Raw genomic sequence first — 14,591 nt, 5'->3', positions numbered from 1 at the left:
AATCCTTGGGGCCACATCAAGGCTGGAATGCACAGGCTCTGTCACGGGTGTTTGGTCTTGTGGCTTTGTTACAGCTTAGGCATTTATTCCACCAGGCAAGCCTAAGAGGCCTCTGAGAATCCTTCCAGCCCCAGACTAAAAATTCACATTGAGTTAAACAGCTTTGTTCACTGCAGGACTTCTCAGGGCCTTTACAATTTAAATGTTAAAGCAAATTGCCAGAGAGGGGTATAGGATGCAAACTTGGACCCAGGAAGATGCTATAGGATTAATGTTCTAAGGAATATACTTTGGGGAGTGTCAGTATCCAGCCTTCAGTGGGGCCCAGAGAAGACTTGACAGTAAAAGTCCTCCTTTCATCTATAGAATTGAATCCCTGATACAGCCACTCGCCTTCAGAAATGAGCATATGTGGGGACAGCTCACCTGGCAAAGCTGGTTCCCATTCCAGGAGACAATTAAGTAGGTGTGGTAGGCCAGTGCCCTGCACAGAATGTTCCCTAAACGATTCCTGGCCTTCCACATTTGAAGGTGGGGCGGCTGCAGCTGCATTGACCTAATCGTCTTCAAATGAGAAGAAGCTTCTCACTACCCTACTCAAGACAGATTTCTGGGGAAGCTCCACCTGTGTTCCTTAGAGAACGTTTCTCTTAGGCCTTTGGTTTGCATTGTCTGTGACTTGGCCCCTGCAGCGTTCCTGCAGCTAAGATTCAAGCACCTCCAGAGAGGCTGATTGAATCTTGCTGGCACCTTTGTCACTGCCCAACAAGGTGCACCCCATTTAGCCCGCTTCGGGGGCATGCAGCCTACACGGTCGCACAGGGCCCGAGCCCACAAGAGCTCTGTGCATTTGGTTTGGTGCTCCGCTGTCGCATCTGGAAATTCTTAATAATTTTTAAATGAGGGACTCCCGTTTTCATTTTGCACTGAGACTTGGAAAGTATGTGTCTGGCCCTGACCACAGGCCCTCTTGGGCCATGTGGTGAGGTGCCAGTCAGTGACCTGGAAGCAGAGCCTCTGCCCCGCTCCCTGCCAGGGAATGTTTGCATTGCAGAGAGCGTCACACAGCCAGTTCAGGAGCCTTGAGCCCCTGCAGGGTGCAGGCCACGCCCTCAGCAGAAACCACACCATGTTTTTGTTTTGGAAACAGAGTCTTGCTCTGTCTCCCAGGCTAGAGTGCGGCAGCGCAATCTCAGCGCAGTGCAACTTCCGCCTCCTGGGTTCAAGTGATTCTCGTGCCTCAGCCTCCCGAGGAGCTGGGACTACAGGCATGCGCCACCACAGTCGGCTAATTTTTTGTGTTTTTAGTAGAGATGAAGTTTCGCCATGTTGGCCAGGCTGGTCTTGAACTCCTGACCTCAGGTGATCCACCCACCTTGGCCTCCTAAAGTGCTGGGATTACAGGCGTGCGCCACCACGCCCAGCTACTACATTTGTTTCAGTTACGAAAATCTCCTTCGCCAAAACTCAGCCAGGTTTATGGATCACTGATTAGGGAAAATGAGAAATGTTATGGGTATCATATAATAGATGCCCAGAAGAAGCAGGCTGCGTGCTGTTAGGCAGGGAAGATACGGTGGGGTGGACACAAGGATGACCTGCACTGTAGCTCCATCACAGCTCTCCCCCACCACAGCCTGCCTGCCCTGCCCTGCCCTCTACAGATGAAAGCCACACGTCCCCCTGATGGCACAGGTAGCTGTCCCTGCTGACACAGGTGGCCGTCGGCAGCCTGCACCCCCTGGTGGGTGTCCCCCCAAGCTGCCCTGGGGGCCTCTCAGGCTCCATGTTGCTCCTGCTGGTGGAAGTCGCTGTGGCCAGCTGCCCCTGCCCTGTTCTGAGTCCCTCACAGGCAGGCTCATTTTAGCTCTCTTCACCCACCTGCAGCTTCCACCAAATTGAACCTTCCTTACACCAAGCACTTACAACAGAAAAAGAGGCCTATTGATTTGTATTTCCAGACCAAAAAATGTTGAGTGGTACCAGACACCCAGGCCTCTCTCTGTCCTCCCACTGGGGCTCTCTGTAGACTTGGCATCTTTCCCTCAGGGCACGTGGCTCCTGTCAAGGACTGGGCAGGGGACTGAGGTCAGGTCCCGGGTGTTGGATGAACAGGTTGAGGTGATTTGAGGGTGGTGGTTGAGGGGAGGGATCTACTTGGCTCAACGGCTGCCTCTGACTTGGGAGAAAATGTTTGATAAGAAGGGCATCCTTCTGACTACCGCGAAGTTACCTGTGATCCAGGATTCAGTTCAAAATTAAGCCAAACACCATCACTGTGTGACCTGCCCGTGTCAGCCAAAGTGACTGACTCCTCTTTCCCATGAGAAAGGAACATCTCAAGATTAAACAAGAGGATTCTGTACAAGCGCTGGTCCTTGCTCTGCCTTTCTGACGCTAAGCTCAAGATTACGCAGCCAAAGGGGGAGCATTGCGGAATTTCCTGTGAACGCTTTCCTCCTGTGCCATCCCGCCAGAGTGACAGGGAAGTGATGGATCCCTCAGGACTACAGACATGCTGGAGGAAAAAGTTCAAAGGGCATTGTGAGCTCAGCCTTTCCTCCTAGAAGGTGCTCAAGGCCCCTCCCAAGAGAGTTGCTCTGTCTTAAATAATAATACTGCTAAGTTGCCTTCATTCGGCGCTTATTGGGTACAACATAAAATACAAGGCACTTTACTCCCAGAAACCCCATCTTACAAGTTGGAGAACTGTGTTTTTGTTTTTGTTTTTGAGGCGGAGTCTCTCTCTGTCACCCAGGCTGGAGTGCAGTGGCGCGATCTCAGCTCACTGCAAGCCCCACCTCCCAGGTTCAGGCCATTCTCCTGCCTCAGCCTCCCCAGTAGCTGGGACTACAGGTGCCCGCCACCACACCCGGCTAATTTTTTGTATTTTTAGTAGAGACGGGATTTCACCGTGTTAGCCAGGATGGTCTCGATCACCTGCCCTTGTGATCCGCCCGCCTCGGCCTCCCAAAGTGCTGGGATTACAGGCGTGAGCCACCGCGCCCGGCCTGGAGAACTGTGTTTTAAAGAACTAAGTCATTTGCCTGTGGACACCCAGCTGGGAAGTTAGTAGAGCTAGAATTCTGGTCCAGATCCACCTGACTCTAAAGCCACAAGCTCCCACGGGGCCACCGTGCCTTCCTCTCTCAGCCTGGTAACTGTAAACCCAGTCAAAGCGGATGAGGGAGGAGTCCAATGGAAGCTGAGGTCCCATCACTGCCGCTGCGCAGCTGGAAGGCCCTCTCTCAGAGCAGCTGCTTGTTGGGTCAGAGGCCCAGTGTGAATTACTGGGAACATCCTCTTAGGCCACATTCTCAAGTCCCCTTCACCCCAAATGAAAGTGTTGGCATTTTCTACCGGCCACCCCCACCTTCTGACCACAAAGCCATCTGTAACCTAACTTGATCGTAATTAGATTTTTAGCACATAATCACAAGATTAATGGATTAATCATAGTTTATTTGCAAATCATTAAAAACATTACTCAAAAACACTTTCCCTAAAGTTTGTTTGGGTTGCCCAGGGCAAGATAATTAACGAGACAGAGGGGAAAAAATGAAAAACACACAACCGTCAGTCTCATTAAAGATGATCAAATAAACCCTCAAGTTAGCTGAGCAAACTGTGCAGCCTGTGGTGGGGCTGAGAAACCTGGTCTGTTCCTTGGTGCTGAATTGGCTCTTCAGGCACCATGTGAATGAATTACTCTGCCTAAATACTTTCCCATCTTTCTTTTTTTCTGGAACAGCCTCCATTTGATGGTGAAGATGAAGACGAGCTATTTCAGTCTATCATGGAGCACAACGTTTCCTATCCAAAATCCTTGTCCAAGGAGGCTGTTTCTATCTGCAAAGGAGTAAGTCGATTTGGATACCTTTTGTGATCATGGACCAAGAGCTTTGGTAGGAGAAATACTTTCCCCACACTTCTAAGAGAGATGGCAGAAACACCACAAACCCACACCACTGCATTTTGGCCATCGAGGGTTGGGGCTTGGTGTCATGCCCCAAGATAACCAGCACCCCAACTTTGGACAGCATGGATTAGTCTTGGCCTGTTTTGAACTCTGCACAAACCAAACCTTGTAGTGTTGCTCCTGGCCTGGCTGCTTTCACTCAATATGGTGATTGAGGGTTTAGTTCCTCCTTTCGTATTGCTATGCAGTGTTCCACTGCGTGAACACACCATCGTTTCCTTATCCATTCTACTGGGCAGGGCACAGTGGGGAAAGTGAAGGCCAGGAGAATGGATTGGAATCCCAATACTTCCTGGGACTCTGGCCCAGTCACCTAATGACTGTACTGCACTTTTCATTCTAATCCATTTCATAAAATTGTGGTGGGGACTACCAGATGTCATCAGAGGCCCTTAGAAAGTGTGTGCTCTCGTCTCTTGTCTTACTTGGTGTGACTTAGTTCTTTCTTTGCTACACTTTTCTTGAGCTATAGCATACATACAGCAATCGGCACAAATCATCAATATGCTGATAAATGAATCTTCACAAAATGAATCCACCCATGTAATTGCACCCAGCTCAAGAAACCATGCTTCCACCACCCTGGAAGCCCTCTCCTGTCTCATCTACAGTCACTACCCCGCCCCAAGATAACCTGCCCCCCAACTTTGGACAGCATGGATTAGTCTTGCCTGTTTTGAACTCTGCACAAACTGAACCTTACAGTGTTGCTCCTGGCCTGGCTGCTTTCACTCAATATTGTGATTGAGGATTTTGTCTGCATTGCTGTGTGGGGCCATAGTTCCTCCTGTCATATTGCTGTGCGGTGTTCCACTGTGTGAACACATCATCGTTTCCTTATCCATTCTACTTCTGGTGGCTATTTGGATTGTTCCTGCTTTGGTTTGAGGCTGTTACAAACAGAACTGCTGTGAACCTTCTGGGGCATGTGTTTTGGTGAAGATATGCACACACTTTGGTTGAGGAAATGCTCTAAGAATAGAGTTGCTGATCATGACTTGTCTAGTTTTGAATGGTCAAGAGTTAGATCACAAAGCTATTTTCAGGCTTAGCAAGATGGAGTACAATATACCCTTAACAGTATCTGGTGAGTGTGATCATTTGTGAGGCATTTGTCACGTGTCATCCAAGAGCAAGGCACTTGGAAGAGATACTGAGGTCGGGAGGAACTGGCTTCTGCCTTCAGAGAGTTCATAGTCAGTGTTTGTCTCTGTGTCCTGCAGTGGGCAAGTCAGAATTAACTAGTCGCCTTCCTTGTTATAGCATTTATTTTTCTAATCTATGAGTCTTTGATTGATAACATTTTGGCCCAGACAATACATAGACATATGATGCTTATTATGGCATCCTCTGTGATGCTAGACTGTGATGCTTTCAGCACACACAATTTTTAGTGATTGAATGCTTTTTTTTTTATTACCAGATACATGTATAGCATGGTGTCTCCAAAACAGACAACATGTGAGATGTCTGTTTAAATTCTTCTTCCATTTGGCCATGGGTTCAGATTGCTTCCTTGTTCCCTTGTCTTGAAAACCACCATAGGAAGGGCTATTCTTGCCAATGTCATTTTTGTGAGTTGGCTTCACTTCGTACAAGCCACTGAGTGTCTTGGTCAGCTCTCTGAGATGCTGTCCAGGCGTCCACAAAGTCAGGGCTGTAGGCAGAGCTAGGCAAATGGAAGGTGCTGTCTGTGGGGAACCCTTGACATCCATTGTTCTCCTTTTCTCCTTTTCCTTTCTAGCTGATGACCAAACACCCAGCCAAGCGGCTGGGCTGTGGGCCTGAGGGGGAGAGGGACGTGAGAGAACATGCCTTCTTCCGGAGGATCGACTGGGAAAAACTGGAGAACAGGGAGATCCAGCCACCATTCAAGCCCAAAGTGGTGAGTCCAGAAAAGCAGCCTGTTTTCGGAACCCCATGTCCCCAAATTCTGGGAGTATCCCACTCACCTCTTTTCTTGGAGAGAGGAGGCCGGTGGCCCCTGGCTTGTACAGGGTGAGGAAACGGGCCAGGTTTCAGCCTTGTCCTCAGTCCTGTGGCCTCAGCAGCCAGGATTCCTGCTGCCTTCAGAGAGTAAGGACCGATAAGGCAGGGAGGGGAACCCTGTGCACACTTCATCCTCCAGCTGGACAGCTGTAGAGCACCCCCGCACAACTAGGAAGTGAGGGCAGCTGTGCTTTAGGTCTGGACTTTGTGGACTCGCACCCAGCAGGGCCATATTCACAGCCTTCAGTCCTCAGCAGGACTCAGGCTTCGTGTCTGTCTCTGGTTTTCCTGGATTTGCCTGGCACCGAAGGGAGCTCTGAAGCACAACCCCGTCCTAGCCAGCAACTAGGCAGGGCCTGGGCCCCGCCCCCTCTTCCACCACTGCCTCCACTGCGGGGAGTGAGTGTCAGCCACCAATTCTAATGTTGTCAACTTTTTTCACACTCTCCCTGTTTGATTCCCATTTTTTTTCATTTATTTAAACACTGTGTGCCAGGCCCTGTTCTGAGTGCCTTACGAATATTAATTCACTCAGTCATCCCAGCAGCCCTGTGAGATGGGTACTATGGTCCCCAGTTTGCAGTGGAGGAAACAGTCACAGAGAGGCTGAGTAACTTGCCAGAAGACACACAGCTGATAGATGGTGAAACCAGGACGAGTCTTTGTCCTCACCTACTGCACCATCGCTCCATCTCAGCAACTGCCCTGACGCTGAAGCTGCGGGCCCTAATTGTTGATTGCGGCCAGCAAGTGCCTTTCGTGTTTATATCTCTAGAGGTAAACTGAGAGCCTTTAAGAAGTCAGCCTCCTCACTCACCACCTGCCACTTTGCAGAGCCTCCAAGGGCGTCCTGTTGCTAAGGGCCGGGCGGACTGTGCCTTCCAGCTCTGCCACCATCTTGGCCAGCATCAGGCAGCTCCCCATTGTGCCTCTGCCCGGGGACTGCAGAGAGCTGCTTTATGCCACAGTCAGTTTCAGAAGCATCACCCTGTTGGTTTCACTCAAATCTATCTCCTCTGACAGGTGCCCCATGAGCAGGCCAGGGGACCCGCCTGGGGTGGCACAGTTGCCAACTGGGTGGCACACAGCCTTATTCTTAGAGCAGCAACTTCCTCACCATGTGTGCCTCTGTGTCCTCTACCCCAAGAATAAAACTGCTGTTGGTGAGCCCACTGGATTTTATTTTTCGAAGATATTTTTAGCACACACTGAAGAAAAACTAAAATTAATCAGGTCAGTTGACTTCCTCCTGAATCATCGTTTCAAATAAGGCCCTTTTGTATCTGACACCCCCGCCTTTTCTTTAGTCAGCCCTGCACACTGATTTCAGGGGGGACTCACGGGCTCCTGCCCCTCAACATACAAAACCTGGTCTGGAGGTTTTTGGGGGTGGGGAGAGTGATTAATGGTGCTGCAAGTGGCCTCAGTAGAAAATTCTGTTAGGGATTATTTTTTTTCCTCTTCTGCCTTTAATATTTATTTGTTGTCTTAAATTAAAATATGAAGGTTATGCAACAGCATCTTGAACACAGCTTAGTTTCTTTATAGGAACAATGTAGAGATGCATACTGACCCCACCTTGAGGGTTGAGCAAAATCCAATTACTTGTCAGTCACTTTCCAGAAAGAGATGAGTTGCAGCAAAACCAACCATAAAACATGTCTTTTTCTATTTATTGCCACGTTATGGCAGAAGAGAGTGTTTATTTGCATAGTCTCCCATGTTTTGTGGATACTCGGCCCTAAGCTTGGATATAGGGAAGACAACAGGGCGACTTGGCTCCGCAGGCAAGAATGTGAACTGTTCTCTGTGGTCCACGGAAATCACAGGAAGCAAAATTGTACCCATGGCAGGCAGCTGAGTTAGGAGCAGTGTTTGTTTATATTTTATTCCTGGAGTGCTACTGTTTGCTGGGTTTTTTTTTTAATTATTATACTTTAAGTTTTAGGGTACATGTGCACAATGTGCAGGTTTGTTACATATGTATACATGTGCCATGTTGGTGTGCTGCACCCATTAACTCGTCATTTAGCATTAGGTATATCTCCTAATGCTGTCCCTCCCCCCCCCCCCTTTTGTTTGTTTTTTAACTGAATGCTGGTTAAAATTAAGAAGGAAGGATAAAGGAAGGATAAGGTCCCTGGCTGCGAAGAAATAGCCCCTGAACTCACAAACGGAGGCAGAAATTGTCGACTCAGGCCCTAAAACTGGAGGTTTCATGCAAAAGGCCCTGCTTGGTAAAAGCTCTGGCCAGAAGGAAGGAAGAGATTTCTCAGGCAGAAGCCCGTGTTCTGCTGGAAAACCAGTGCACAAAAGAGGAAGGAGCTAGAAAGAATACAGACAGACAGGAAATGGACCCACAGAGGGAACAACGACAGTGAAGATAGAAGCACGTGGCTGCAGGGAGACCCGTAGACACTGTGTTCAAAAGCGGAGAGCGTCAAGGGCAGAGAGATAAATGGGGCAAGCTCTGGTTCCTGGAAGGGCAGCGATGTGCCTCTTGAGAGCTGTTTCCTGTAGTCCTTGCCCCGTGCCAGGCAGCCGAGTGAGGCTCATCGCAGCATGTCATGCAAGGGCCGGTGCCACCACCTTCAGCGGTCTCTGAGGACTGCGCTCTGTTCAGTGGTGACACGCTGGGGCAGAGACACCACGCCAAGAGCCATTCCAGTAGCTGGAGAGGACATTTAGAACAGCAAAAAGCAACCGAAGTCGAAGCTGCACAATACGCTCTGGTTAATACAAACAGCAGGAGAGAACTAGCGGCGTAGAAAAGTTATTCTGGGATGTGGTGTTCCAGCTTCCTTGGTGAAAAATGTACTGTAGTTTCCTGATCCAGAGCTAACTGAAAAGTGAAATGTGTTTACAGAGCTGAGCATTCTCTAACGGGTCATTTTGTTATTTCAAAGAGAGACGTAGCAATGCCAGCCTAAATAGTGCTGCTGGAGAAACGATCAGGCAAACGTCACACAGCTAGCGACTCTCACCGTGAGCCCATTTCTGAGTGGCTCTCGCCTCTCAGCAGTTCTTATAATCCTGGCTCACCAACCTTTTCTGTCTTGGTGAAGTCTGCCTGATGGTTTTTTAGCAAGCGCTGGTGAGTCAGTTTCCCTGAGACTTGCAGGCTTAAGGACAGGTAGCTGTTCTCAAGTGCGGTGATGCTCCTGGCTCCCATGGAATTAAACCTTTGCTTGCTACCAAATACCAGTAGCGGGACTTCAGGTTCTCACAGTTATTTGCAAACTGCTTCTACAGATCAGATTGAGCTTGTAGGATCAGGAGTCTAACATCTTTGTTTTATTAATTTTTAAATTTTTTGAACCTCCAATGAAAGAGTCTTCCAGAATCACTGACTTCCCTAAGGAGGGTAGAAGCATTCCACTGCTGGACAGCCACAGAGCTTATCAGGGAATCATGGTTCCTCTAGTGTGCTGTCTTAATCCCTCTTTCTGACTGCCAGAGTGACTTGACTGAAGTTAACCTTTAGACCGCAGTGCCATGCAAAATGCGATCCCAGCGCAAAAAGCATCTCACAATGCCGTGATCCATCAGGAGGTTAGCACGGGACTTTCCATCTCACGGCGACATTAAGATCAAGATCTGCAGTACAGGTGTGGGCTGGATTCTGTATAAGGTCACACGTAAAGGAGAACAGAAAGAGGAGAGTGACCAGCATCGGGTGTGCGGGACAGTGGCCATCTCCCTTAGTGGCCACCTTCCCTGGCAGTGGCCATCTCCCCTGGTGGTGGCTGACTCCCTGGTGGTGGCAGGGTCCCATGGCGGTGGTCATCTCTCCTGACAGTGGCAAGACTGGAGGCTGAGATGTGAGGGAAGAACCTGCCCCTGTGGCAGTCAACAGTGGGAGAGTCCTGTCCTGCACAGAGCCATGTCTGTCCCTAAAAAGCTACCATGTGCCACCGTGAAGATGATGATTTTCTGGAAGATGGGACAATCACTTCGCAGGGATCATTTTGTAAAAACAAAAGCAAAGACAACCACAGACAGCAGTGCTGTGAGCCCTGGACACAGGCAGCCAACAACTAGCTCTTCCTCTTTATGAGCAAAACACAAAACGAGCTGGTTTTGGGGATCTCTTCAAGGAAGCACAATGTGAAGCATCCTCTGCTCCCAGGGCATGAGGACGGTCAGCTCAGTGAGGACCGTCAGCTCAATGAGGGCCATCAGTTCAGCCTGATGTTCTCAACAACAAACCCAAGTCATCAAAAAGAGGCCTGTAGGCCAGGCGTGGTGGCTCACGCCTGTAATCCCAGCACTTTGGGAGGTCGAGGCGGGTGGATCTCTTGAGGTCAGGAGTCCGAGACCAACCTGGCCTACATGGTGAAACCCCGTCTCTACTAAAAATACAAAAATTAGCTGGGCGTGGTGGCACACACCTGTAATCCCAGCTACTTGGGAGGCTGAGACAGGAGAATCGCTTGAACCTGGGAGGCGGAAGTTGCAGTGAGCCCAGATTGCGTCATTGCACTACAGCCTGGGCGACAAGAATGAAACTCCGTCTCAAAAAAAAAAAAAAAAAAAAAAGACCCGTAATGTTCAGAAGAGTCTATGTAAGGAGAAATTTTAAGTTTAAAACAGATGTTGCCTCTGGAAAGGGTAATCTTCAGTGACTGAAGGAGCAGTGGATGTCCACCCTACCTCCCAGCGTCAGGTGAGCGTGGAGGCACTGTGGGGAGGAGGGTGCAGCCAGCAGCTTGGCCCAGCAACCAGAAGGCTCACCGAGGGAAGGAAAGCACTTTCGGCTTTGCCAGAAAAATAAAAGCTCCACGATTCTGATCCACCGTCACTTTGAATTTTGTAGCTTTTTATTCTGATTTATAATTAATGTGAATGAAATGGCCAAGAACAGCCTTCAAATTTCCACTCATCCTGCTTGTAATCAGTAGCAGTTTATACAAATACCAGGAGCATAAGGTTAATTGATTTTTCTTTTTTTAGTTCTAGCCGTTGGCACCAAGGAGCAGAATAGCTAGTTCATAGGCAAGCCAGAATCATTCACTGTACTTAAATGGTTATTAGAGAGGGAGAAATTAATCTATAATGTTAACACAAGACATGTATTCCAGAGTGGTTAGGCAGAGCACATTGGAAATAGACCTTTCACAGATGGCCATTTTTTTGTGAAATTACTTTAAGTATTCTATTTTTTAAAAGGCAGAAAAAAATAGAACTTTCTTCAGGACATTGTCTCCAATGACCCACAGCAAGAGCCAAAGAGAATAAGAACGTTGAGGACATCCCTGTAGTGAGAACACACAGTCGGGGTTCCTTTTCCCAGTCACCACAAAGTCCTTCATTTCCCAGTGCCATTAGCTTGTTTAGAGAGCTTGATGATCATTTAATTATCGAAGCTGGTGCAAGGATCCTTTTTTTTTTAAATTTTATTTTGAAATAATTTCCAATTTCAGACTTGTAGAAGGGCCAGGAAAGTAATTTAAAGAACTCCTGTATTCCTTTACCCAGGTTCCCTAAATGTGAACATTTTAGCATGTTCGTGTTATATTGTTTTTTTTGTTTTTTGGGGTTTTTTTTTTTGTTTTTTTTTTTTTTTGAGACGGAGTTTCGCTCTATCACCCAGGCTGGAGAGCAGTGGCGCAATATCAGCTCACTGCAACCTCCACCTCCCAGGTTCAAGCAATTCTCCTGCCTCAGCCTCCTGAGTAGCTGGGATTACAGGCACCTGCCACCACGCCTGGCTAATTTTTTTATATTTTTAGTAGAGACGGGGTTTTGCCATGTTGGCCAGGCTGGTCTCAAACTCCTGACCTCAGGTGATCTGACTGCCTCGGCCTCCCAAAGTGCTGAGATTACAGGCTGACCTCGGTATCATTCTTTTTCTGTATCTCTGTCTGTGTGTAGGTACAGACATGCACATCTGTTAGGTTGGAGCAAAAGTAATTGCGGTTTTTGCCATTACTTTTCATTTTTTTTGCCATTACTTTTGCACCAACCTTAATATATACTTATTTTTTTCTGAACCATTTGAGAGTAAGCTGCAGAGTTAATGCTTCTTTACACCTAGATAATTCCATGTGTATTTCCTGAACATAAGGACATCTCCTGGTACTATGTTCTTTTAATAATTACTCCAGCAAGCTAGGTATGTAGTGCAGGGGCTCTGCAGGTAAAAGGAGGAGGGAGGGTCCCTGGCATGGCTGTTTCACGGATCAGATACCATAGGCAGCTTGGGCCACATCTCATCAGTTCTCTAGGGTGGCAGGCAGCTTCATTCTCTTGACCTTTCTGTTGGGCCAGTAACAATGATGCCAATTAAAATTGAGATCTCAAGATGGGAAGGTTTGTCAACAACATACAAACACTAACCAGCCATTGGAGACTACAGAAGTCACATCATGCTGTATCTAGGTTTGATTTAAGCCTCTAAACTAGTCTAAGACAGCACCTTTTACTTGGCTAATTAGAGGCAAGCAGTTTTTCCTATTCTTTAATCATTACTCTCTCAAATACTTTTCTGCTTAGCAGAGAAATTGGAAGAAATGAGACATTTAAACTAATAATATAAATAAGCATCACTACTGCAAGCCTCAGGGAGCTTCAATGATGAGTGACGGCATAAATACAGACCCTGTGTACATCAAAGTGTATGAATTGACAGGTTTCCATTGTTGGCAGTGAAGGTTTCCAACAACGATGGCCATTACAACTTTTCTTGGAAAAAGAGCTTTAAATCCTCTAAATCTGGCCATTAACATAAAGACCAAATGGAGTACATGTTTTTATTCCATAGATTACAGCCCATGATAAGCCAGAACCTTCACCCTCATACACACGTGGCTCTCACACCTACAGGAATCCCCTCATTCAATGTGTGGCTTATGGCCTCTGTCTATCAGCAAACTCATCAACGGAATCAGCCTTCCTCCAGAACAGAGTTTTCCCTTTCTGAGATAATGCTGCGGTGCTGTAGGTGAGCTGAGTACTGTTTAATTTTGTCAGAGAAACCAACGACTATATGAAGTTGGCAGGAGGTGAAAGGGGTCCCAATCCCTTAGAAAAAATTACTATTAACATGCTCTCTCTATATGGTGAAATGAACAGTTAAGTGGTAGAGAAGGGCATAAATGAAAAGATATCTCCCCAGCTACTGGTCCTACTCTTCATGATCTTTTCTGTAACCTTCTAGAAAGTTTCTGTATGTGTAAACGTATACACAGATGAGGTTGTGCTGTGTTAAACACACCTTGCGTCTTTCACATAGCAATGTATCCGAGAGGTGTTTCCGCATCAGCTCACGTGGGTTTATAGCATTCTTTGCGTGTCCATTCCTGATTCTGGACTTGCAAGGCCAGGAACTGACTATTCTCCAAATCCTCTCCTTTGTCCGTTCTTATTCTCCAGACTTTGTGTACCAAAATGCACTGGCTTCAGTGGGCCTCCAGGTCTTCGGTGAGCACGTTTCCAGAACCTTGGGTGACTAAATGAGCAAACTAACCCCACTTTATAACCCTTAACCGTGTGCCCCTGCTTGTGTTGGTCATGCACGTAGCCCGTTCCCTGAGCATGCTAATCTTCAGAGAAAGGGCAGACCAATGGCCAGACCCCTTTGCTGGATGGCTCCTTAGTATGGACATTACCTCCCAGGAAGCCCAAGCGAAATGCACCAGCCCATTTCTGTTGTTATTTAACTTAAAAGAAGACGCTGTGCAACCACGAGTCAGAGAGCTGTGCAGATGGTGGCAATGCGGTTGCTAAGGCGCTCCACTGTACCCCAGCACTGGGACCTGAATACAAGTAAGGGTTCCCCTACGATGAAGCACCTCCTGCATTTGGTCATCGTAAGGGATAGCTCCCACCTCGTTAGGTTTCCTTTCTCCATAGTCTTGCAACATCCCTTTACTCTTTATTTGTTCTGCATCCTTCCTCCTCTTCTGGGTTTTGTTTGGTTTTGCTTTTTAACAGCAGTGTTTTGAGCTACTCATATTTCCCATAATTCCCATAGCGGAGACCATGGGGTTGTATTCTACATGACTGAGACGCCGAGGTAAAGGGCAGGGGTGAGACCAACACGTGTATTGCTCATGCTCAGAGGCCTCTCCCAGGTAAGAATCAGCCACGAAGCCAACTCCTGCATTGCATCTCAGTCTCCCCCACACCCTATCACAGAAGGAAAGGGGCTGTGAGCAATGTGTTTGCCACACAAGGCTCCAGTGGGGTCACACTGCAATCCCAGATTCCACTCAGAGTCCGTGTCATTCATGCTTTGTAACATCTTTACCAATGCCTGATTTCTCTTGGGTCCGTTGCATTCATTGAAGTTTGACCAAATGGGTAGGAATATCAAAAACGACAAAGGAGTTCATTCCTGAATCCAGAGATCAGAAAGAGGGAGGTAGCTTATTAATAACGTTCCTTCATCCCTCAGAGATCGATCACATGCCTTTTACATGCTAGTGCTTGCTTCGCAGGGTGTACCCTATGTCTGTCCTGCCTCCTCACTGAGGAAGGGCCTCATGCCCACTAGCTCCCTGGATCCTCACAACAGCCTGGGAAGGTGGATGGTCACATCACCATCTTACCTTCGCAGAGAGATACACTGAGTTTGCCAAAGCTATATACATTGGGGCTCTTGATCTCTGGCCACATCCTT

At 47.8% G+C, this 14,591-nt stretch overlaps 1 protein-coding gene across 2 annotated transcripts in view; it reads left to right on the top strand.

Annotated features, from left to right (window-relative positions):
- Positions 1-14,591, top strand: part of PRKCA (protein kinase C alpha) — a 498,125-nt gene that overhangs the window by 471,272 nt on the left and 12,262 nt on the right. For both annotated transcript variants that reach the window (XM_004041114.5, XM_063706165.1), the window contains 2 exons: positions 3,752-3,859; positions 5,724-5,864. In XM_004041114.5, the coding sequence (XP_004041162.1) occupies positions 3,752-3,859; positions 5,724-5,864 (249 nt within the window). The remainder of the gene's footprint in view (positions 1-3,751; positions 3,860-5,723; positions 5,865-14,591) is intronic.

The sequence above is a fragment of the Gorilla gorilla genome, chromosome 4 (genome assembly GCF_029281585.2).
Source record: "Gorilla gorilla gorilla isolate KB3781 chromosome 4, NHGRI_mGorGor1-v2.1_pri, whole genome shotgun sequence".
Taxonomy (NCBI): Eukaryota; Metazoa; Chordata; class Mammalia; order Primates; family Hominidae; genus Gorilla; species Gorilla gorilla.
This window is presented reverse-complemented; position numbering and strand designations above follow the sequence as displayed.